Source organism: Anabrus simplex, chromosome 1 (genome assembly GCF_040414725.1).
Source record: "Anabrus simplex isolate iqAnaSimp1 chromosome 1, ASM4041472v1, whole genome shotgun sequence".
NCBI classification, from domain to species: Eukaryota; Metazoa; Arthropoda; class Insecta; order Orthoptera; family Tettigoniidae; genus Anabrus; species Anabrus simplex.
This window is the reverse complement of record NC_090265.1, coordinates 478,502,575-478,529,494: the sequence shown is the minus strand read 5'-3', so window position 1 is coordinate 478,529,494 and position 26,920 is coordinate 478,502,575. Positions and strand designations below refer to the sequence as shown.

At 41.3% G+C, this 26,920-nt stretch overlaps 1 protein-coding gene across 6 annotated transcripts in view; it reads left to right on the top strand.

Annotated features, from left to right (window-relative positions):
- Window positions 1-26,920, top strand: part of LOC136856968 (sodium/hydrogen exchanger 3) — an 822,567-nt gene that overhangs the window by 507,919 nt on the left and 287,728 nt on the right. For all 6 annotated transcript variants that reach the window (XM_067135270.2, XM_067135273.2, XM_067135271.2 and 3 more), the window contains exon 4: window positions 21,357-21,613. In XM_067135270.2, coding sequence (XP_066991371.2) covers window positions 21,357-21,613 — 257 coding nt within the window. The remainder of the gene's footprint in view (window positions 1-21,356; window positions 21,614-26,920) is intronic.

Here is a 26,920-nt window from a genome sequence, read left to right as displayed (position 1 = left end):
CACAAATAGGTACTCGGCTATCCCTATACATCGTTTGGTAGTTTTCAAAATATTCAACACTCTGTTCAAGAGGAAGGTGACCCACAGATTTTACAGCAGGTGCTGATGAATTCATAGGCTAAGATATTTTACAAAGCAATTTCTAAACAAGAATAGCAGCATTTTAAAACACAACAACTATAAGAATGGCATGCACAATCAATGACCCCACATATTTACCTTAATAACAATGTACAGTACATGGCACACAAGCTTACCACTAAAACAACACTAACTAAAAACTGGCATGCACACTCAATCATACTGTAATTAAATTACCTTATCAATGAATGAAATCCAGTACATGACAGACACATCAGTGTAGAAGTTCAAAATACCAATTACTGACAGTTGCATAGACCATTTACAGAAAAATATCAGAAAATTTAATTTAAAAACTGGTTGCCTGCTTTTAAGTTTAATCATAGTTCTTAGACTAAAAGCAGTCTGTACTCTATTTACAAAATGTTTGTCATAATCAACACTAAACATTACAGTTCACTGCATTAGTTTTCTTCTTTTATGCTGAACGAGAGTTTTAGATTTAGCATCATTGAAGTCCTTTACAACATTATTAATCAGTATATTGCTAGCTGTATGAAGAATGCTCTTTTGAATGAGATCTGTCGTATGAATGGGACACTTGTGGCCCATAAAGATGTCAGAGGGCAAACATTTCATAGTTACTTGTAACAACACATTCAACTGAATGGAATGATGTAAACAATGCGTTTTGAAATACTTCTGCAACAGTTTATTCATAATTATGAAACAGTATGATGTGCACAATACCACATCACTGTGTGGATGACACAATCCTCCCCTGACATTTGCATTTATTAAGCTTGAATGGGCAGCAGCACTATTACCTGTTTCATTGCAGATAAAAACGTTACAGTAATCGCAGCTGTATCGTTTCATTATACCATAGAAACAGTATCCGCTGATGTAACATAGGTCAATATTCTTCTTCAATCCCATTCATATCATTTTCATCTTCTGTACATTCCACAAATACACTAACATCACACTCATTGTCTTCTGCACAATCAACAATAGCAGCATCCAGTTCCATAACAGACTGAAGTCGCAATTTGTTTTCAACTTCATATATTTGCCTGGGAGATATATTGTACTGACTACCTGCAAGTTGTCGATATTTACCAAACCGAGCTTCCAAGTTATCTGTACGTATGCACTTTTCGAGGCAAGGAAAAGCTGTGATCTTTATCGATGAGAAAATAATTTGCCATTTCTGATAAACCCTTTGTGGTGTGTGTGTCTCATGAGTCTTCCATTAGAATTACTAGACTTCCAATTATCTACCCATTGCACTATCTTCCCCTTATAATCAATATGATATGAGACTGTGGTTATAGGCTCCTGAAAAGGATTCCTGAGACGTTTACATTTCCATATTGTTCTTGTCATTTACTATGTCCCACCACGTAGAGATTATTTCTATAAAATTTGCTGTACTTTCCCAGCATCCCAAGTTTTTCTTAGGTCCTATTTCCTTCAGGGCAATAGCTAGTGGATGATTGAAAAATTTCAATGCCAAAGAAACATTTTGGCGTTCCAAATTTGTTGGATACAAGCTTGCAGCGTCAGAGAGAACTCATATTTTGGAAGGTTCTTCTTTTCTAATGAATGCAGATGTTTAAACACGCTAAGACATACAACGTTCATCTTCTCATAGACAGTTATGTCTTGGAAATAGAGTTGCTGGTCCTTTACATTTAACCAGTTATTTCGAGCACATTTTAAAATATGGGCGGTGTCTATGATAAAGAAAAGCCTTCTGTTCTTGTCTTTGGGATGGCTGTTAACATGCTTCAATTCAGGCGGATCGCTAAGAAGACACACTGTTTTCCTGTTCAGAGCACTATTATCTGCAATAACTGATACTATTTCAAAGCCTATTTCTTCCAAACCAAGTATTATTGCTTTCATAGTGTTAAATAATTCCTTACCGAGCTCGATAGCTGCAGTCACTTAAGTGCGGCCAGTATCCAGTATTCGGGAGATAGTGGGTTCGAACCCCACTGTCGGCAGCCCTGAAGATGGTTTTCCGTGGTTACCCATTTTCATACCAGGCAAATGCTGGGGCTGTACCTTAATTAAGGCCACGGCCGCTTCCTTCCCAGTCCTAGCCCTTTCCTGTCCCATCGTCGCCATAAGACCTATCTGTGTCGATGCGACGTAAAGCCAATAGCAAATGATGATGATAATAATAATAATAATAATAATAATAATAATAATAATAATAATAATAATAATAATAATAATTCCTCACCATGAATGTTAGTGACAGGTACAAAGTGAAAGTGCACAATGGACCATGAAAACATATGCACTTGTGGCACATTCATCACTGTTCATCTCAGTACCTACTACCCTGCCCTGTTTGAAATCTAACTGGGGGTTGATATGAACCTCATCCATTGACAATAGTACTAATTTGTCTTCTGGGGAGAGTAATGGAAATTTACTTTTCATATAGAGCACATAATTGCCATTCTTTTCTGCAGAGGGTTTTTTACACGCTTTGAGCATTTTATTTGGAACGTACGTGGAGCAGGAAGAATTAAATTACCAGATCCTCGAATAAATTTGTAACAATGGGGAGAAATTAAATGAGCTAATGAAGAAAATACCATTAACTCCCAGGAATCATTCTTCACCCTCTTCTTAGGTAGCAAGAATAATTGCTCTTTTAAGAAATTCAACATACTTTTTGTTCTCAAGAAACTTACTTTCTAAGTGTTGCAATAAACCATCAAGAACAGTCAAAGTTTCTTCTATATCCTGGCTGCTAGACATAGTGTAAGATGCATACAGAGAATGTGCATTCTGTATCAGTGTTTCAATTTCTGTAAGATCTTAACATGCTTGGGCAATGACACCTCTCTACAGCGTTTAACTTCTATATTATTGACAAATAATGAAGCATGTAAATCTTGTGTTATTTTAACCCTTTGGCACTCAGCCTATATGCAGGTGTTTGCTCGAAGACACTCAGACTAATTTTCGTGATTTTCCAAAGCAAATTACAAAAATTCAACACGTAAAGAGTTTAACACACATTAAAATAAATTAATCACACTAATACAGGAAACTATGAGCATTTCAGAAATGAATATACCTTGGACGTATTGTTATTGGTTAAGCCCAAAACAATTATTAAATTTCGAAAATAAATTTTTAAAAATAAATTATTGTTTTCAATGACAGAAAAATTAGACATTGTTGCGTCTTCCTTCTTTACTCTTAGACGTGAATGAAAGAAAATTTAATTCTGAATAATAATATGATATCAATATGATGTGTGTGCTGCAATTCACTTATGAAGCATTGCACAAAGTTATTCAGTGTACATGTAACGGTCATCGACGTCAGGGCCTCGTGGTCCGATGCACGGTGAGCAGTTACGACCGTGTCACTTCCCACATAACGGGAATCACTTTCGGTAAAAGAAGGTCATTATTACTGTCTAAATCATCTGAAAATTCAATGATATCGGCCTCATTCGGCCTTGAATATGGCCTAGCCATTACTATAAAACAGGGCCATCCAAACAGCGCTCCCAGAGCGCTAGCGCTCTGGCCGCGCTCCAAGCCAGTGCTCCGAGCGCTTTGCGGAAGGTAGTGGTGGGAGAAGCTTGGCTGGTTGAGAGAGCGGTCTGCCCGCCGCGCCGAAGAGAGCAGTCGATCCATCAGTCGTAGTCTAGTCTACAATGACTCTATACATATAGTGTCACTGTATTCTAGTCCAATGTGCTTTGTTGACACCGTGTAACTAAATAACTAAATCAGTTTCGCAGTTGTCATGACTGAACATCACACAAAAAAGGAGTGGTGACGCAGCAGCCTTTAAAGCAGGATGGAAAATTTCATTTTTATGTACAGCTTATAAGGGCATGCCAAATTTTTAGTGTGCCACCGAGATTTAATGTGTTAAAAAAGCACAATTTGGAACGGCACTACAGTGCCAACCACGGGGATGATTATGGTGATTTGACAGACGCCAGTCGCCAATCGAAGTTAGAAGAATTGAAAGAAAATTTCAAGCAGCATTGTTTTATAAATATTATTGTTTTAATTTTTAAATGCTTGTTTATAAACGGGAAAGAAGAAATGATTGAATTATCTGAAGAATACTAAAATTGTGACTTGCCGTAGTTTTGTCTGACAGATGATTGAGGAGAGTGAGGTTGGTGGACCCATTTTACGAACAAGCTATAAATGTTCGCCGCGAATTGCCAAAGCTGGGAAACCCTTCACGGAAGGGAATGTAATCAAGGAGTGCCTAATAGATGCGGCGGCATGTATTTGTCCTATGGAGCTTGTTGAGAAATTTGATAAAATCTCTCTTCTCCTCAAACTGTGGCTCGCAGAATAGACGATATGGCCGTTGATATGGAACAGCAATTAATGGCGAAGGCAGCAAATTTTGTATCCTTTTCCATCGCCCTCGACGAATCAACCGACATTGCGGACAAAGCTCAGCTCGTTATTTTCATTCGAGGGGTAGATGACGATCTTCGGGTCACCGAGGATTTCCTAGACTTGGTATCTCTCGAAGACACCACTACCGGTTTCGATATTTTCCAAGCAGTGGAGGGTGTTTTTGAGTCAATGGAATTAAAATGGGATAGGTTGTCTACGCACGGGGTTCTTCAGCTATGTAAAATTAAACATGGCTGAGAGCGGTAGTACCCTAATGGTGGCGATCCAGTGCTTTATACACCAGGAGGCAATCTGTGCAAAAGTCGCCAAGCTTAAAGACGTAATGGGAACAGTTGTGCGAATGGTAAATTTTCTTCACTCCCATGGACTCACGCACCGTCAATTCAAAGAGCACCGGGCGAGTTGTCCGTGCGGTTAGGGGCGCGCAGCTGTGAGCTCGCAATCGCGAGACAATGGGTTCGAACCCCACTGTCGGCAGCCCTGAAGATGGTTTTTGTGGTTTCCCCATTTTCACACCACGCAAATGCTGGGGTTGTACCTTAATTAAGGCCACGACCGCTTCCTTCCCATTCCCGGGCCTTTCTTGTCCCATCGTCGCCATAAGACCTATCTGTGTCGGCGCGACGTAAAGCAAGTAGCAAGAGAAAAAAGTCAGAGTTCTTGGATGACATCGAACCGGAGTATCCGGATATCCCGCACCATGCAGAAGTAAGATGGCTGAGCAACGCGAAGTGCCTCATCGAGTTTTTTGCTTGCGGAATGCAATAGATACCTGTTATGACATGAAGGGTGGCTCGAAGTTCTTTTGCGCGATCTTAAGTGGGTGGCGGACTTGGCCCCTTGAAGTGACTTCACTGCCCATCTGAATACTTTGAACATTTCGCTTCAGGGCGAAAAGCACACTGTCTCCGATTCGGTGGAAAAAATTTAAGCGTTCGAAAGAAAATTGATTTTGTGGGAAAACCAGTTGCGTGCAAGGAACACAGGACATTTTTCATTGCTTGAAACAGTGAAATACGGTGTCGACTTGGATGAGTATTTGCAGGTAATTCACCAACTACAAGAAGAGCTTAAAAAGAGATTTTCAGAATACAGAACTCCAAGCGGTGTTAGATGTATTTCTTCGACCATCTTCTCTTAGTGCAGACAGTGCTCCACAGCTATTTCAATTAGAGTTGCTTAAACTGCAGTGCAATGTTCGTCTTAAAGACAGCTTTCTAATGTCATGAAGTTTAGAAGAATTTTGCAGCGGCTTTCCGCAAGATGTATAAACATGCATGTAAAGTTCTGTCAATGATCGGCTCAACGTTCATTTGTGAGTGTTTCTTTTCGGTTCTTAAGTTTACCAAAAGTAAACATCGTGCAACGATAAGCGATAGAAACTTGCGCAATTGTTTAAGAATAGCTGTGTCCAGAAATATTGTAGGCCTACTCAATTTGGAGATGATTGTTTGCTCCAAAAGTAAAAGCTCGTAAAAACGACTGACCAAAAGTCACGTTGTTGAATTTTCCTCTCAGATATGTTCAAATTTCAGTTTTGAATAAATCACATTACTGTATTTTTACTTAGCACTTGATTTCGTTTCCTGCATATTCCATACATCGGAGTACCTTTCGATTTGTAGATGCTGTATATTTTTACGGCAAAACAGCCCTATCAATATAATGTCAACAAACCCACAAAAGCCGTCGGACGCACGGCTGTACGTACGCATCTGGTCAGCGCGGTCCGAACATTGTATGTCTCAGGTCTCCTCGCTGCCACACTATAGTGGTGGTAGGGGAAGGAGCGCTAGTCTGACTGCCCAGTGCTCCCCGAGCGCGGGCGCGCTCTCGGAGCGCAATGGCTGGATGGCCCTGCTATAAAAAGATGACGCAAGCACGCGCAACAACGGAGTTATGAAAAGGAGTAAAATTGTAGTTTACGAAGTACATCGAACACACGATATACCAAAGAAACGAAATAAACTATAAACAAAACACATAGCAAGATCAACTTGTTGTATTCATAAGCCAATCAAAACAGATCCACTCAATAACAACTTCAAATAACCACAACATAAACATTCACGGTCAACAGATTTCATTTGTCGAAAATAAAAATATTTTGTAGGGCTGGTGGATATATCTGTTGAGTTAAACACAAATTCAACGCTTTAATGTATCGTCACGATCAACTGTTACGATTTAACAGCTACGCAAATGACCAAAATCCGTAAATAAGACAGAGCCGATGTATCGGCGCCGTGAGCGTTTTCGCCATAACCTATCGCACCGATAGATCGGCGCGCTGAGTGCGAAAGGGTTAACACAACAATTAATATGAGGGTTAGGTTCCTCTTTCATTAAAATGAAATATAAATCTGATTCTTTCTTGAGCAAGCCCCATTCAGTTTTAAATGTAATTCCATTCACTTTCAGCTTTAATTCCTCAAAGTCTTTAAATGTTATTGGCTCAGCACGCTCACCATATGTACGTAAACTGTCAGTAATAACATTTTCTAAACACTGGTTTTCCACTGTGCGCCGCCTGTTTTCCGGATCTTTACGGGAGGCAGTAGTGGTTCCAGAGAGATATTGAGGGCAGTTTGGAAACTGTGATGGAATTGCATCTAAAATGTTTAAAATTAGTTGTTACGCTGTTGTACTGAAACTGGCATTCTATGAGGAAACAAAGAATAGGCCTACTGTAAAACATGTAAAACATTGTGCTCTATCTGGGAATGATGAACTAAGCTTTCACCAATCTGGGGTTTGACAAAGGAGCGGTGAGTAACCTCCCGTTCTTTTCATCGAACATGCTCGTGGATTTTTCAATCTCATAATCTTCAAACTGAAGTTCGCATAACTAAAAGACAATGACATTGAAAAGTGAACGCACATGTTCGTGAACTATGCTGTTCGTAAATTCTTAATGTGATTTCCGTGCTAAAAGGATTTAGTAAACCAAAATCCTCCCGATGAATAGCTCTTATCCATTTTAACCTCAGTTCTTCATTAGCAGGGAAAGAGAACACACGCACTTTTGGTCCATTTAAAAAATTGCCTTTACAATTTGGCACACTGCACTTACGAGCTATTCTGCCTTTTATTGTGATATTAGACCTACCACCAAGTAGAGAACATACATTCACACGCACTAGTCAAAAGTTACACTTATTCCACGCATCCAAAAAAAAATAACATTCAAAACACGCTGCCAGCTGTTTACAGTTCGGATAGGACGTATGAGCATGACGTCGTACGAGGATCGTATTCGTATTGCTAGGCGTTCTCAACAGAGGTATCGTCGCGATTGCGAACAGTCTCGATTGAAACACCCCATTAATAGTCTGGATGTGCCTCGATTGCAGACACTATTTCCTACAGATAAGGCTTCGTGAAATAAACCATCTATCATATTACTAGTGCAAGTGCGTCAAGGTTCTTTGTAGCGCCAACCAGGACTGCATGCTTTTTTTTTAGAGCAACATAGCTTATTTTCGAGATAGGCCTGCCGTATGGCTTCGCACATGAAGTTGCCGGCAGGGGTCGGAAGACAGTCGGACGTCTGAACCCGCGTGGTTAACCGTACTCGGCATTTAATATAATGAAGACCTTTCTTTCTTTCTTTCTTTCTTAATCAGCTTACCTCCAGGGTTTGTTTTTCCCTTGGACTCAGCGAGGGATCCCACTTCTACCGCCTCAAGGGCAGTGTTCTGGAGTGTGAGACATTGGGTCGGGGGATACAACTTGGGAGAATGGCCAGTACCACGGCCAGGCGGCCTCGCCTGCTATGCTGAACAGGGGCCTTGGTGGGGGATGGAAGGATGGGAAGGGATAGACAAGGAAGAGAGAAAGAAGCGGCCGTGGCCTTAAGTTAGGTACCATCCCGGCATTTGCGTGGATGAGAAGTTGAAACAACGCAAAACCACTTCCAGGATGGCTGAGGTGGGAATCGAACCCACCTCTACTCAGTTGACCTCCCGAGGCTGAGTGGACCCCGTTCCAGCCCTCGTACCACTTTTCAAATTTCGTGGCAGAGCCGGGAATCGTACTCGGGCCTCTGGGGGTGGCAGCTAATCACACTAACCATTATACCACAGAGGCGGACCATAATGAAGACCTAGTCCCATAAATTAGTTTTTTTTTTTTTTTTTTGCTATGTCAGAATAACTGTTTGCACTTTTACTAATTATTTGCGTATTAATTTAGGCTTCTAATAATTTCTCATCTATAAGATTCGTCATAGCAAATCTAATGTATTTTAACATATTTGCACCTAAAGTTTAAATGAATCAGAGTTCAAACTTAATAGAGAGGCATACATATTAATACTATTAAAATCTGTTAAAATTAAGTTCTGTTACATAAAACCAAACCAAACCAAACCAAACCCCATGGCACTACAGCCCTTGAAGGGCCTAGGCCTACCACACGACCGCTGCTCAGTCTGAAGGCCTGCAGATTACGAGGTGTCGTGTGGTCAGCACGACGAATCCTCTCGGCCGTTATTTTTGGCTTTCTAGACCGGGGCCGCTATCTCATCAGATAGCTCCTCAATTCTAATCTCGTAGGCTGAATGGACCTCGAACCAGCCCTTAGGTCTAGGTAAAAATTCCTGACCTGTCCGGGAATCGAACGCGGAGCCTCCGGGTAAGAGGCAGGAACGCTACCCCTATACCACGGGGCCGGCGTTCTGTTACATACCTTTAGTAAATACATTTCCTTTACACTTTTTCGTTTTCTCCTTCAAACAAATCCATTTGGTGACATTTTTTACTAATCATGCAATAGCCTAAAGCACATGGCTTACCTAAGACCGTCTTAATAAGTTCCATAATAGCACAACAACGATGAATTAATGGAAATAAGCAAAAGAACTAAAAACTCAACACAGTGGTAGAGCTGACGTTCTGTAGTGGATTGGTAAGACGGGTAGAGGAGGGGTGGAAAGAAAAACTCTGGAACGAGCTGGCACTGTTACCAAATATGCTGTGTCCACAATCGAGACTATTTATGAGTTGTTCGCAATCGACACACATCTCTAGGTGGTGTTGGCTCAGACAGTTAAGGCACTGGCCTTCTGACCCTAACTTGGCAGGTTCGATCCTGGCTCAGTCCTGTGGAATTTGAAGGTACTCAGTTACGTCAGCCTCTTGCTGGTAGATTTACTGGTACGTAAAGGAACTCCTGCGGGACTACTTTCCGGCACATCGGCGTCTCCGAAAACCGTAAAAGTAGTAAGTGGGACGTACAGCAATTATTATTATTATTATTATTATTATTATTATTATTATTATTATTATTATTATCATTATTATTATTATTACAATGAGAAAAGACGGTCGATAATTGTACACTGCTAAAGGTTTTGCAGGCACTGAAAGCTTTGCCGGAGATGCAAAAAGAAAATATTCCTGGAATGCGTTTGAGGAAAAGCCTATGCCAAATCAGGAAGCAACGCACTTTAAGGTGGTGTGGCCCTGAATTTATAGGGGAAAAACAGCCAAAGATTTGGAAAGCGAATTAAACGGTGCAAAATATCTACTTCACATGAGAACAGAGGGATTATGTAACCGATCACAAGTGTTCGTCTCCTTGGCTGAATGATCAGCGTAGTCGTCTTCTGTTCCGAGGGTCCCGGGTTCAATTCCTGACTGGGTCGGAGATTTTAACCTTAAATGGTTCATTCCCCTGGCTTGGGGACGGGTTGTTAATACTGTCCCAAATATCCCTACAACATTCACATCATTCCACTAAAATAATACGTAATTTCCTACACACGGCAGATGGCGCCCACCCTCGTCGGAGGGTGTGCCCTACAAAGGCTGCACTAGGCTAGTAGTAGCCACGCGAAATTATTATTATTATCAATCACATGTTTACTGATGACTTAACCAGTGGTGTGTTTACAATCTACAAGGGTGGTGATTTTACCCTTCCTACTGTCAGAGTGTCCGAAGGTGTTGCTAAACTCATTCATTATGTTCCCGACGACGTCTACCAACAGATCTTACTGCGACCAGCTTCTGATGGATGCGAAGACAGTGATTGTTTCAAGTCTTTTTAGTATGGTAGATTTTTTATTTTTCGACATGCTTTTTCTAAACGTTTAAACTAAATGTAGTCTTGTAATTAAACCAGAGGACAAGTATGAATTGTAGAAGGTAAAACTTACGGGATGTAGTTCTTCAGAGTGCGACAAATATGCTGGGAAGTCAACCAGAAGACTAAACCTTCGTTTCATGAAGAATATCATCGAGCGAATCAGCTACGCCGTTTGAAGTGCGTAGCTGTTTGCTTTCGGGAGATAGCGGGTTCGAACTCCACTGTCAGCAGCCTTGAAGGTGGTTTTCCGCGGTTTACCACTTTTACACCAGGCAAATGCTGGGGTTGTACCTTAATTAAGGCCACAGTCGCTTCCTTCCCACTCCTAGATTAGGAAAGATAATGAAATGGGTAAAGTACCCTCCAGAAGATGCGAGGATATTATTCATAGTAGTGAGACGGACGTCACATAGTCTGTTGAATAAAGATCATGGCAGGTTCGATCCTAGCTCATTCCGGTGGTATTTGAAGGTGCTCAAATACATCAGCTTCGTGTCGGTAGATTTACTGGCACGTAAAGGTACTCCTGTGTGACTAAATTCCGGCACCTCAGCGCCTCTGAAAACCGTAAAAGTAGATAGTGAAATATGAATAGAGATCATTTTACAAAGTTTGCGAGAGGCATTTAAAGCCATCGGAAGTTAATATTAAAGAATGAAGATAATTGGAGTTGTACCTCCGATGGAACAAGCTAAGCTGTTTGGAAGATACTTTGAGAAGGTCCTAAATGCTGACTTCCGTAGTGAGAATATGGATTTTCAGAGTATGCAGAGAATGAAGTGGATGGTGCATGGATGAAGCCCTCGCGGATATACAAAATATTATCCGCATCCACACTTCCTTCATCCGCGAATTGTTATCCGCGGATATTGTAAATATTTAACTACAGTGTATCACACCAAAGGTATTGAAACGGAGAGATCTGTTAACATAATACAATATGCCTGACACCTGGCACCAGAACCCCTGCAGTCACAGGTATGTGAGGGATTTTCTCTTGCAACAACCACCGACGTATTGATCTTTGTTCCCTCCTTCCGTTAATTGCGGGCAGGAGTCAGGTAGGCTCAGGTCAGATTTACGGCTTTATGGTCTCAAGGCTCTTTATATATCACTATTCTCCCATACCAATGTCATGGGTTGCCTAACCACAAGCATAACTAAGAGTGTACGTGAGTGAAAGTTAATAAACGTCATTATTTAGAAATCATCAGCAAAATTTTTTTTTTTTTTTTTTTGCTAGGGGCTTTACGTCGCACCGACACAGATAGGTCTTATGGCGACGATGGGATGGGAAAGGCCTAGGAGTTGGAAGGAAGCGGCCGTGGCCTTAATTAAGGTACAGCCCCAGCATTTGCCTGGTGTGAAAATGGGAAACCACGGAAAACCATCTTCAGGGCTGCCGATAGTGGGATTCGAACCTACTATCTCCCGGATGCAAGCTCACAGCCGCACGCCTCTACGCGCACGGCCAACTCGCCCGGTATCAGCAAAATTATCCGCACTGCCATAGAGTTTGCATCCGCCAAGACACTAACTTCGCGGATATCCGCATCCATGCAGGGCTCTATCCATGGCCAACAGTTGAAGAGATAAGACTAGTCCTAGAATCCTTCAAGAATAATAATAATAAGGCCGCAGGGGGCTACGTCATTAACGCAGAGTAAGGTAGTGGTGGAAATTCATTAACAGCTGATATGTTATCTGACGAACTTAGGAGATTCCACCGGAGAGGAAGAGGGCGATTATCTCTCCAGTGTTGAAGGAAAACATGATTGCACGAAAGTAGATAACTATAGAGTGATCTCTCTGCTGGAAGTATGTTCTAAAATCTTCGCCTCCCGGATACTGGGCCATCTTAAACCACATTTGAGAGATATATCGGTCCATATCAGCGTGGCTTTACACCGGGTCGTTCGACTACTGACCACATATTTATATTAAAATAACTCACGGAGAAATCCTATGAGTTTTATACAGAACTGCACTTGCTATTTATTGATTTTCTCGAGGGATTCTTGATGTTTATGTACGTAGTTGAATAGGATGGAAGAAATGGGATAAGTCTAACAGTTTGATGTAAGTGTGGTCCTGTAGATTGAGAAGACTGAGTGAACTAATGGACTTGGAATGGAAACTGTTGGTGTGTAAGTGAGATGTAAAAAAAAAAAAAGGTTAAATTGTTTTAAGTGCGATGATGAGGGATGTAATATGGTTGTTAGTTGATGTTTAAGTCTTAAGCTTAATAAGGTGAGATGTAGTGGACGAGAATAGTGCGAGAGAGGAGAAGGTGACGTATCAAAGGTAGAGGGAGGGGATGGGCCTTGACCCACCCCAAAGAAGTTAGGCTGGAGCACGTCTGCACGGGAAGAAAAAGGAGAGGGAAGATAGAGAGCTGACAATGAACATAGTAGGTGTGACGTACATAGCGGAAGTGTGTGGCAAGCCATGTGTTGGGCCTGGTTTCCGCCAAGCTGGCTTGTCACACATGGTAGGGAGGGAATACATTGTCAGCAAGTGTAGGTGAGATAGGAGATCAGTTCTCACGTGGCGAGGCTGGTGGCTGCGATCAACGGGTTGGTGGGTATGTATTCCATACCAGGGCTGACGCAGCGACCAGTCTACTAACAATTTTTTTTTTAGGTGGTAGGTGGGAATAGGGGAATAGGGTAGTTTGTAGTCCGGTGCTTCCTGCACGTATGCTGGCTATCCGCGTACGTGTGGGAGGGCACTGAGTAAATGTAGAGGTAGATAATTTAGTTAAGTAGTTTTAGAAGAGATGTAGTGCCTATTGTTTGTTTGTTCTGTGTTTTCGCTCTGCCTTTATTACCTGTAAGCCGATGGTGTTTACTAGGGTGGGTAATAAAGATTATGTATGTATGTATGTATGTATGTATGTATGTATGTATGTATGTATGTATGTATGTATGTATGTATGTATGTATTTATTTATTGATTTTCGACAGGCATATGGCATTAACCAGTCAGTTCTTTCGTTGTACATGAGTTATTTATCCTTCCGAAGTATATTAGATTTGTTGAGGCATGCTACGCGGACTCAAGTTGGCTAATAGATACGTTTTGCAAACCAGTTATTAGCGACCTTCCCTGGTTGAAACGGTTTGTGTTGAGGGGTTCGCTTACCACCAATCCTGCCCAATATTGCCCTTGAAAAAGTGAAGCGTGAAACTGGTAGATAAAAGATAGATGGTTGCAGATGAGACGATTCTGGATTGTGGGGATAATTAAGTGATTATTGGTGAAACATTGGCTCAGGCAACAAAAGGTACATGCCGGTTTTGTTAAGAAGTAAGGAAAGTGGGGTTGATAGTCAATGACCAGTCAATGATCGCGCTGACAGAAAAAATCTGTTACCATCTGGATAAGGGACGATTCATTCCAGTGTGTAGAGAGTTTTAAATATCATTTATCGGTACTGTTGAGCAGCGAAAGTGAGGTTTAGGAAGGAGTAAGGCAAAGACAGTACGAGAGATTTTAGTTTAAGCTACCTTTTTTACCTCACGTTTGGTATCCCAACAAAGCTAAATCCATATATGCAGTAGATATATATATGACTTCAGTGCAACCAGGTTTATTACATGACTGTGAGACATGGGCTACCGCACGAACGATGGAAGAAAATTCGTTATTTTGAAAGGCAAGTCCTGAGGAAGATCTTTAGTCCTACTTTCAGTACAGAGATGGAAGAAAAGACTCTATGGAAAACCTGACATTGGAAAAGTGATGGAAATAAAAAGACTACAATGGTTGGGTCATGATATGATAACAGAGAACACCCTTCCAAATAGTGTTCAGCTCTCAAGCAGATGTGAGGCGCCCGTCAGGTCTCCCGAGAACAAGATGAAAGGATTGTGTGAGGACTGTGCTGGTGCAGAGAGAACCAACATCCTTCTCTGAACATGCAAGATGCATGACTTCTGTAATAAATATTTGAGAATCTGTTTTTAGAATAAGTTTTATTTCCTGTATGAATGTGTCTACTGTAATGGGTAATCTAATGTACACGCGCCGACAAAGAAGGTGAGTGCCCCTTGGGAGGTATGGTTGCCCGCAACACGCACAGATGGGAGGATAGGATATGAAACATGGCCCCGCCGACTTACGTTCTATTTAATTCTCTTTATACGGCCACAGGGCATGGCTTGTTACATCTTTCTGCCTGGGACATAATATATCCGCCTAGTGGCCACGTTTGTCAAAATGTATGCACTGTGTTATAGTTTTTGAAGTGTCTCCGAACGTGCGTACTTTGTTAGCCAAGTGGTATCCATGCGTGAAATCGTGAGTTCTACCACTCGCCTCTGGTGTCAAGAGTCAGGAGGGTAAAGTATTGTTATGCTAAGTTTTATTCCTACACTGACTTATTTAGTGAGTCACGTAACTTCCTTTATTTATCATGCCATTACTGACAGTGAGTAGGCTTAATTCGTGGCTCTGAAAAGGGCTGTTTGGTGGTCTTCTCAGTAAGAGGATCATGCACACACGTTATGCACGGCCTTTTCCAGGTGTGTAGACCATGGAATCGATTAGCGCAGAAGCATATGAATTGTCGACACCAGCCTCCCCGTCACAGGCCGCACTGATATCCCAGAGAGCGTCGTTCGTATTTGGCATGGGATCGGGCCAGTTCTCCACTATTACTCTCTTCGTCGTGGCCCACATGTACTCGATGGGATTTACTGTATGTCTGCCCCACAAGAAGGCCAGTCGATAAGCTCGGCCTGACTTTGTCTTGCCTTGCGAACTATTCGTGAACTAATCGGGACGAAGTCCTACTGAAATTGTATTACATCGGCTTGGTGAATCACCCACACGGTAAGAACCACACTGCCCTCTAAAATGTGCAAATATTGCTCGTCCGTGAGACGCTGCTCCATTCTGTGCAACATTCCTATCCCGCGAGAGCTCATCCAACCCCAACAAGCAACAGATACACGGCCAGAGCGCCACTGCTCCGTCACGTATGCTGGATTGTGTCGGGTGCCGAAAGGGTGAAACAAAGTGCCGGCTCATCTTTCGCAAAGGAAAACGTATTCTCGTCGGAGAATATGATATTCAACCAGTCACGTAGTATGATGCCCTCTGCAAACGTTGCTCCTCATTCAGACGCCTCAAGGCCATCCTCGAGCTGCCGGGAAAACACTCTGCCTGGCGTAGCTGCATGGTGTCCATGAAAGGAGTCGAATAGACCTGACTGATCAAGCGATCATAGTGATTCCGGATTGAGGCCCGAGCCAGCACGTTGGTTTACGTCTCGTGATTCTCGAAAACATCTTATACAAGGCGTCGACGTACTCTGGGATGCCATAGTATCGTGCATTCTCTGTTGCGATTAGATTTCCTTCTTCAACGAAAGAAACTACCCGTTCACGAATTTGAGGTCCTTCCTTGCTGTGACATAGTTGCCGGTAGAATGACCTACCTGTGTGTAGTAAGTGTGGTAAATGAAATGGCGTATAGCTTTTAGTGCCGGGAGTATTCGAGGACATGTTCGGCTCGCCAGGTGCAGGTCCTTCGATTTGACACCCATAGGCGACTTGCGCGTCGTGATGAGGACGAAATGATGAAGACAACACATACACCCAACCCCCGTGTCAGCGAAATCAACCAATGATGGTTAAAATTCCCGACCCTGCCGGGAGTCGAACCCGGGACCCCTGTGACCAAAGACCAGCACGCTAACCATTTAGCCATGGAGCCGGACAGTAAGTGTGGTGAGGACATCCTGCAATGTGACTGGTTTGCCCGGTCTTGCAGCCGGCTGAGTGAAAAATAAACATCCCAAGCGAATTCGAATCGGCCACCTACCAACTGTGACCCTGAACTGGGCTACGGCACTTCACGAACAGGCAAACATTCACCAACGTCAGTTACTTTTGCTGTTATCTTAGATTTCCAAAACTCGGATAATGCCGTAATCTCGGATAACGCTCGCTTCCGTATTCACCAGAGAATTAATTAATTAATTAATTAATTAATTTATTTATTTATTTATTTATTTATTTATTTATTTATTTATGTATTTATTTATTTATTTACAGTGGCGAATTTAGGGCTTGAGGCCCTTACACTTAACTCTTACACTTACCTTGATTTACTATAAATAAGTTTTCGTTTCAATCTGAGTTAGAACCGCAAATTGTTCATGCTGACACACGGAAAACAAATGACTACGTGCTGCCGCCACTATCGAAATATAAACAAGGTTTTGATTCTATTTGGGGTTTGTAAATAATTTGCATAAATAATGTCCGCCATTGAGCAGAAATGAAGAAAGAAGCCTAATACGACTTTCCAAGAGAGTGAATTGTTGCTGAATTTTGTGGCAGAAAGCATTGACAACATAGAGAATAAGAAAACAAATTATAGCCTTCACATCGTATATCACTCAAAAATAAGGCAGTTAACCTTAATTCTTCTTTAAAAAGACACCCAGTCGTGTACCGTACAAGATACAAGCTATAATTATTGAGAATTCATCTTAGGCCTACCTATGTATTGAGAATTCCAGGTTATGTTCGGAAACTTTAGATAACCTAAAATGTGTCTGAAAATCAGAGTCGTCATAGTCCTGGAAATACACAGTTCAAACAAATTAGGGGAACATATTTTGTAACGTCTGGTATGTGAACGTTAATTTGGTAGATGGGGTTCCAATGGTCGTGCAGCATACCTTGAGACCTTAGCTACTCAGGGTATGTAAAATCGAAGTTATACTCCATCTGTAGGCGTACCATGTATTAAACTGTCAGATGATCCCTCAAAACAGAGTGAATAGCGGTGCGTCCGTGTGTCGTTGTGAGGTACACAGATTATTGCGGTCATTTGAGCACGTTGTACGTCACCAGCACATCCTATGAGACATCTTAACGAAGTTCAAGTCGCAAGGGCCGTCACTTTGATCCAGGAAGGATGGACTTTTCGTCGTGTTGCTGTGGATCTCAATGTCTCTCCGTCAGTTATTCACCGCTTGTGGAATCGCTACAATGAGACAGGCCAGTTCACAAGGAGGCTTGGACAAGGTCGTGGACGCATGACAGCCTCACAGGATGACCGATATCTGACCATCTGTGCGTTGCGGCGTCGTTCAGCAACTGCCTGAGAACTGCAACGAGACCTCAGGAGGGTCACTGGAGTCATGGTGTAAGGAACAGTTTAGGTAAAGTGTCCTTACGACCCAGATGTCCTATTACAGTGTCCCGTTTAACGCAGCAACATCGCGCAGCTTGCCTTCTGTTTGCCCGTACCCACGTCAACTGGCAACTTCGTCAATGGAGACTTGTGTTGTTCACAGACGAATCCAGATTTCCCCTGACACAGTGTGATGGACGTCAACGTGTATGGAGACGCCGTGGTGAGCAGTACATGCCAAATGTTGTCCAGGAAGGCGACCGATTCGGACAAGGTTCTGTGATGGTGTGGATGGCATCAGTATTGATGGCCGTACGGTTCTTGTCGTCGTCCGTGGTAATCTTGCCGCTGCGGGGTACATCGAGCAGATACTACTAAAGCATGTGTTGGTTGCTGCATACGGTGATGGCCCTGAATTCGTACTCATGCACGACAATGCCAGGGCTCATGTAGCGCGCATCACCAGAGCTGTCTTTCGAGAAATGGACATTCAAGAGATGGAATGGCCAGCAGTGAGTCTCGACCTTAATCCCATCGAGCATGTGTGGGATAGGCTTGAAAGAAGTGTTCGTGGGCGTTCTGTTCCACCACAGACTCTCCAAGACCTCGAACAGGCTCCCATTGAACAATGGGACCTGATCCCGTACGTGACCTCTGTCGACTTATACGGAGCATGCCACGTAGGTGCAAAGCTGTGATAAATGCTCGTCGAGGACATACACCATACTTCAGCTGTGATAAAAAATTCACTCTAGAGAACTGTTATCACTTTGTTTTCGCTCCAATTTGGACATTTTCTTTTGTGTTCTGAAAATGAACGCGAATCCATCGATGTTCTTTTGTATACTTCAACGGTAAATAATAAAGGTTTATTTAGTAATATACCTGGGTCTGAGGTATTGTTTTGTGGAGCATGGCATACGTTCAGAGACATATTCCCCTATTTTTTTTTAAACTGTGTATGATGCACGTTCTTTTATCCACCTAGGATGTTTATTAATTGCATAATTTTCATCATATTACTCGCCACTGTGATTTTATCTTTCAATTAGATATTCCAGCCGCCTACAAGTTGCCATCTTGGAAGGCTATTATCTTAGATTTCCCATTTTACCGGCCAACCAAGCTCAGGTAAAATTTTAAACCTTTATCCGAGATAATGTTGTTGATGAATACAAACATACCTATTATATCGGTTTACGTAGCTTCAAACTAAGATAAAAGCGTTTACTCACGTTCGTGAATACGGTCCTTAGTCTGCCTGGAACCTCCCACCTCGCTCCTAGTGTAAGTCCGTTTACAGGGATCTGTGCTATCTGATTGCTCCAGTTATGGTGGCAATGTCTATATAAGTAATGTTTCATTGCCGCTGACTATCGAACTAGGAACTTCAGCATCGTGGTTTCATGTGACAGTGGTCATTACTGTACAGTTTAACTAGGAATTTTTCAGTGCGCTCACTTTCTATGCCGCATGTGTATATTTTACTTTGCCATGGGCCATAACGGTCAGTCAAGTACAATAAATGATTATAAGTGGTGTAGTTTTCAATAATCACTGTAATATTGTGTACAATATTATTTAAAAGCAACTCTGTTAGGTTAGTTACAAAGTTTATTCAGTACTTTGTAATTGTACGTTTTTTATTTATGTTTATATTTGACACTTAGTCCATAGATGAATGGTTTCTTTGCATTTTCTGTAAGTAGCTCTATACCTTCCATTTCAACATCGCGCATTCAATTCCGGAGCGACAAAAATGCAATTAACTGTAGACTCCTGAATGCCATCAGCACGTCTTGAGACGTAGTCAGGACATAATCGACACACTCTTGGGACATCGGTAGGAAGAAAAAATGTTAGGTCCCCTGTCATATTTTATGGTACAACTCCCGTAAAGGTTAACCAGCGCAGAACCGCTGTTTAATGTTCATTTGTCATTCAGGATGTAAGTCAGTTCAATTAGTTCGTGGTACCAACTTTAATTAGTCTCTAGTATGACGTACCAACAACTAAACTTAGTTCCTCCACGTACCAACTTGGGCGATGAAGAGGGGTATTATTTATTTACCGAGTGCGTTGGCCGTGCGGCTAAGGGCGCGCAGCTGTAAGCTTACATTCGGGAGATAGTGGGTTCGAATCTCACTGTCGGCAGCCCTGAAGATGGTTTTCCGTGGTCTCCCATTTTCACCCTAGCCAAATGCTGAGGCTGTACCTTAATTAACACCACGGTCGCCCCCTTCCCATTCCTAGCCCTTTCCTATCCCATCGTCGCCATAAGACCTATCTGTGCCGGGGCAACGTAAAGTAGATTGTAAAAAAACTATCATATTTCCTAATGTTAAATAATGGTAATAATAATAATAATAAAACAAAAATTGCACTAAAGTTCAATCCTTCCCACCTATACGCTTTCCCATAACCAAACTGACATTATAAAGCGACTTTTCTACGGTTTGATGCAGTAAAATCAAGTATTGCATTTGATAATCAACAATCATCTACAGGCCACACTAGCAGATTCTTTTATAGTTGGTCAAATCCATGGTTACGAGTGTGACACTTGCAACAGTAAACTTTGTGGTAATTGTTAAGAAATCATAACTTTTATTTTTCCCTAAGCTAGAATAAATACGGTACAGCTATACTTACTCACTAACCAAATTGATTAAATGGTTTCCTACGACTGATTTAATAACGATGAAAGGTAAATTACATCGTCGAACTTCGCCAGTGGACTCTATTTGACACCATCGCCTTGATCTCAGGCCAGGCCTTTCCTCCTTTCGCAATGGTTCCACCTCTACGCTTCTCCTCCAGGTGTTGTTCGGTCTGCCTCTTCATCTTGTGCCTTCAGGATTTCCATTCCAGAGGTTGTCTGGCAATGTTGTTCGCTTCACGTGGTAGCGTGTGCCCACTCGATCCTTGCTTCCTGCGACGCACCTTGATTTCGATTGGTGTTTGTTTAGTTCTGCTCCTCAGCTCTTCGTTGGAGATGACCTGCGGTCTCCATATCCCCAGGGATGTTCCTCAGACAAAAGTCTCAAGGCTCCTTGATCTTTTGTTTATTCATTATACTTTTTTTGCATTTACCATGTTTTAATTTAGAATTTTATAGAGTTTTGAAGAAAAATATAGTATATGTGTTCTGATAAATAATACAGTATTACTATGAAATTAAAATAGTTTTTGCATAGGGCTATTAGTAAAATAAAAATACTTTAAGTATAAGAAAATTGTGTAATTATTTTACATTAACATAATCTAAAACATTGACATTGAAAAAATAACAAATTTATATTGATGAACAAGTAGAATAACACAAATAAAATACTGCAGCATATGCGAAAGGTGCACAAACTCTTAGATTGAATTTTTCCGGAAGAGAAATGAGTAGTTTTATTTGATATATGTCAAGATAGCATTTATATCGCAGTTTAGTGTATTTTTTTTAGTAAATTCCACATTTGACCTCGTATTCAAAATACATACAATTCGGTTTACAGGTCGTGAAAATGAAAATAGAGAGGCATAAGCCTTTACACGCATTTCGTATAATATCAGTGTTGCGAAAACATGATAACATGAACTTTCTTTGTTCCACAGGTGTTGTACCACATGTTCGAGGCGTACACAGAAATGGGTGTCTCCAACATCTTGTATACCGACGTGCTATCAGGGGTAGCGTCGTTCTTCGTGGTGGCAGTAGGTGGTACCATCATTGGCGTTGTATGGGGCTTCCTCACCGGCCTGGTGACCCGCTATACCCACGAGGTGAGGGTTATCGAGCCCATCTTCATCTTCGTCATGGCCTACCTTGCTTACCTCAATGCTGAGATCTTCCACATGTCAGGCATACTTGCGTAAGTACCTACAGCATCTAGCATAGGTAGTTTCGTAACCTCTGCATTATTAAGTATCCGCATAAACTGTACATTTTAATGACTTTCCAACCAATTAATCACATTGTTGACTGTCTGCACCGCTCATTTAAGATATTAATTTTCCTGAGACTCACAAATGGGAGGACACAGATATATGTTTTTCAAATTTTTGGATGTTGATCTACATCAAAAATTAAGAGATACGCGTCTGAGGTCTGTGCTTTATTTAACAAAAAAATTAACAGCCTGCGCACCTGTTGGCAATTTGTCTGTGTCAGCAGCACCACTAGTCTAGTGGTGAACGTCCTTGACATGTGCACTTCTTTCAAGGAGAGCTAGCCTCACATTTTTACTGTTTCTCCCTTTTATTTCTTCTTTATTAGACTGAAAAAAACACTAGTATTCACTAACGAGTGCTAATTTTTGCTACAAAACATGCAGTATAATATTCCTCTAATCACCAAGTTAAAATGTATTCACGTTGTAATAAAAGTCCGTTAACGTTTTACGAGGCAATACTTCACGGAATATTGGAAGTAAACATTTATTAATTGACGCACATGATTGACATGACATGGGGTTTTATTGACACCAACAACGAGTGCGCAAACAGGCCAACAGATGGCGCTGGAAAGCAACACTTCAGTGATGCCGCATGAGACCAGTGTACGGTATAAAAGGAGCTGTCGTGAGAGAGGGTGTCAGATGCGCCTGCAATCGCGGCATGTTGACGTCACCAGAAGAAGCACGGTTAGTGAAGCTTTATTTACTTTATTCTGGTGTCAATAAAACCCCATGTCATGCCAATCATGTGTGTCAATTATACCTCCAATATTCCGACAATTTAATTCATAATAATAATAATTAATGTTATTTGCTTTACGTCCCACTAACTACTTTTTAAGGTCTTCGGAGACGCCGAGGTGCCGGAATTTAGTCCCGCAGGAGTTCTTTTACGTGCCAGTAAATCTACCGACACGGGGCTGTCGTATTTGAGCACCTTCAAATACCACCGGACTGAGCCAGGATCGAACCTGCCAAGTTGGGGTTAGAAAGCCAGCGCCTTAACCGTCTGAGCCACTCAGCCCGGCAATTTAATTCATTTATAACTACCGGATAAATCTTGGCAACTCATTATTATTATTATTATTATTATTATTATTATTATTATTATTATTATTATTATTATTATTATTATTATTATTATTATTATTTCCGAGGAGGCCTGCTAAGGACCACGTGCCAATTTCAGTTCAGTTCTTCATACTTTGTTGTTTTCTCTTCCGCTCCTTCCAATATTCTTCCATCCGTTCACTATGCTCTTTCCTTCGGTCCTCGGACCACTTCACAGCAGGCTTCTTGTTCAATCTTCCTTGGAATCCTTCCATACTGAATACCCTCTTTCTAAAAATTTCTCTGTCCATAGTTTCTTCTTCTCTTATGTTATTTCTTTCTAAATCTTTCTTTCCTTCTTGAATCCAGCTAGTTGTTGCCTTTTTGTCCCAAAGGTACTTGAAAATCTTTTTTGTTAATCTGGAATCATCCATTCTGTAAATATGTCCGAAAAATTGCAATCTCCTTTTTCTTATGGTTTCTGTTGTGTTTTCTATGTTCCTGTATATTTCATCATTAGATTTCCATACTTCTGTTGTTTTCACAGGGCCTAAGATTGTTCTCATGATTCTCCTTTCTAGTACCTCAAGTTTATCTAGTCTATAGTTTAGTACCAGGCATTCACTTGCATACAAGCATTCCGGTTTCACCACTGTAGTGTAGCGTCTTGTATTAAGATTTTTGTTATAAAAACTCTTTGTAATACCATATGCTCTTTCCATCTTGTGTACCCTTTCTTCTACTGCAGATTTGTATAAACCATTTTCTTGAATTGTTTCTCCCAGATATTTGAATTTCGTTCCTCTTTCCACTTGGCCAATATCTTTGCCAAAAATGTTGGAGCATTCTTGATGTTTGTAATACATTTTGTTTCTTCTACGGAGATTCTCAAACCTGTCTTGTCGACTATTTCTTCCAAGAGATTGATTTGTGTTGTTGCACTTGTTAGGTTTTCTGACAATATAGCGAAATCGTCTGCAAATGTTAGGTAATTTATTTCAATGCCTTTGTTTTTTCTCCCCGAAGTTACCGGCAAAATGTTATGCTCTTTAAGCTTTACGTTCCAAATTCTTACAATTTTCTGTAGAACACAGTTGAATAGAAGGGGTGACAGACCGTCACCTTGCCGTATTATTATTATTATTATTATTATTATTATTATTATTATTATTATTATTATTATTATTATTATTATTATTATTATCATCCAACATTTCGTACGTAAACCACACATTTAAATTCACTGGCAATTTCATTTCTCTGGATTTAATGTAACAACATGCCTATTCCTGATACTAAAAATATAGCATTGACCAAAGCGGTCCATATGTTACATTATTCTAAGTAATGATTATTAATATACTTATTTCCCCATTTTAACGCGATAACATTCCCACATAATTAATCAGATTATGGTACTCATCGTCTTTGTAGGCTCCTTAGCGTTGAACAGACAAAGGGCTCAGGCCCACATTATCCTTGCTCTGATATGAATTTGGCCTTTAAGACAAGGTGCTGAATTAATCCTATGCACTAATACATCAAACACATCTTAAACTAAATTGTACACAAGAATATACAAGTATTCTGACTTGTCGGTGCACATTCACTGAATTGTCTTCATTCCTGCCCGAACTAGGAACCATTGATACTAAGCGACGAAGTATCATATTATGCGACGCGACGTCCTTCGCGAGTATCGAACGCGACACTCCCGGAAATTGTGCTTGTCTCGGCCGTCTCGTGTTCGCTACGCTGACTCGGTTTTCCTCCACAGATGACGAAGTCTCACCGTCTGAAATATTACAGCAGGATTGCCTTTACTAAGACTATAGCCTACCCCCCTTCCAAGCGAATGCTGGAAATGTCCCTTCGCATGTCTATTCGGAGTCTAAATACTGATAAATGCAGGCTAGGTACATTGCCTTCATTACAAGTGCTTCCGGCGTATACCGGTAATTTACATTTAATTCAATCACTTCCTACGTGAAGAGAGACATAATAACTGTCAAACTGAATTTATCACTGTTGCTTTAACCAATACGAACTCTAAGTACTCGGGTTATACTCTATAGGTGGCTTAAGTGAGGCGCGGAAAATTTTGTGCTGAGCAGCATAACTTCCGCCCTCGGCTAACTGTTCAAGTGTCGTCTGTCGAGTCTGTTGGGAGCCCTTATTTATACCTTCCTACCCTCTTCCTTTGGCTCATCTGAGGTCAACCCACAGAGAGCAGGCCTGGTTGTTCAAATTTTCACCACTGAATGGTCCGATAATTTTAACTCATACGTCGCAGTCTTATCAAGAATCGATCATGGATTGATAAGATATCAATGGATGTCCGTCTTCCATGTTTCGCGGGTTTCTATCGTCGCTATTGGTGTGGTGTAGCTCTGGCCAGTAGCAATCCAGTTGGGGTCAATTCCTAGAAATTAATACCTTAAAAGATTAAAGTTACTGTAAATAATCATGATGAAGATCTTGTAAAATCCTCACAGGTGAAGTTCTTCGATTTGAATATGTCATGTATTATTAATTGGAAAGATATCCGGATTTCATATTCACAGATTCAAAGCTGGTTCACCTGGAAATGGTCGACCTAGTCCCCAGAATTTTGTCATTGGCCTAGAAAGTAAAGCGGGCCTCTTAAATGTTCCGTAGTGTTCCCGTAGCCAACCTTACGAATATATGCCCGTAGGCTGGGAAATTTTGTTTCCTCATTTCTAAGAGTTTTTGGCTTTTGCCACTTCGCACTGAACAAGAATATCGGTAACCGTTTCCTGGTAGCAATTAGTGACTTAGCCATTAGCTCTCCCGTTTCCACTCCCGTAGTTAAGGGCGCGGGCACTTCGTGTGATTTCTGCCGAGATAAACAGCTTAACTAGCCGTGCTTCTCGCCACGGAAATGTTCTTTTCTATTGTCCATATAATCCGTCTGAATGTACTGTACTTGCAGGTGTGGTAATATTCCCCAAATGAGCAACCAGCTTCCCAATATGAATTTCATATCATATCAATCATACCAAATAATGATGAGATGGCTCATCCTGCACGGGTACAATATATTGTGCCCATAGTCACGTGACCTCCATTTTATGAGGATACGAACCACAGGTCCGTGACTTCTTCTGTCAGAAAATCTCCCAATCTTTTTAATCCACGTTTGCAGATCTTTTTATGGTTATATACACAATTTATTGTGCATATATTATGTTTCTGATTAAATTGGTAAAGTAAACCTTTTGCGCTTATATGAAAAATATATGTGAAGTCCTCGGCCCAAATGCTGTTTGGATCCCCAACAGCTCCACCTTCAGCTGTCATAGATAGCCAAGGCATCACTGAAAAAGTATGCTAGGGAAATAAGAAACGAGATAGTTTCTCCTTGCCTTCCTGAGTGAGCCATAATGTGCTGTTGCCTACCAAGCCCACTGAAATGCATACCCCAGCCGACCCTACAGTGACACCTTCAACATCACAAGGACTGGCTGCATAAGGAATGGCGTTACTAACATCTTTCATACCTCAGTCACATTTTCATAACTAAAGATGAGAATGAGACAGTTCTATGAAAGCAACAAAACTTACTCTAGCCCATGTCAGGAGATACACTTCACTGTAAATACTATATCCTACCAGAGATAGATGTGGGAATATATCGTCGCTGGAAAGGTAAAAGGTTGTATTCCACAAAGCTCTTCCTATCAATTATTCTCCTTAAGACTGGTCACGCCTCCCAGCCACGTATGGATATGCAGTCCATCAGAACAAATTTTGTTGTGTTCATTTTCCTATGCCCATGTGTAAAGGAAAATTAACCTTACAGTACCGTAGTGTAGGAATGTACGTTTGCATTACGTATTTACGCACTCCTAGTGTACAATGCATGTAAGGTTCATTTTCGTTTAATCGTCGACATAGGAAAAAGAAAACAATGGACATTTTTCTGATGGACTGCGTATCCATATGTGGCTGGGAGGCGTGACCAGTCTTAAGGAGAATAATGGATAGGAAGAGTATTGTGGGATACAACCTTTTACCGGTGAGGCGACGATATATATCTCCCAAATGACGATGGGGCATAAGAACTGTGGACAACATACTCGTTGACATCATTAAAGCGAAAAATCTAAACACTTTTCCAGCACTTCATTATCGATACAAGTAATTCGTAGC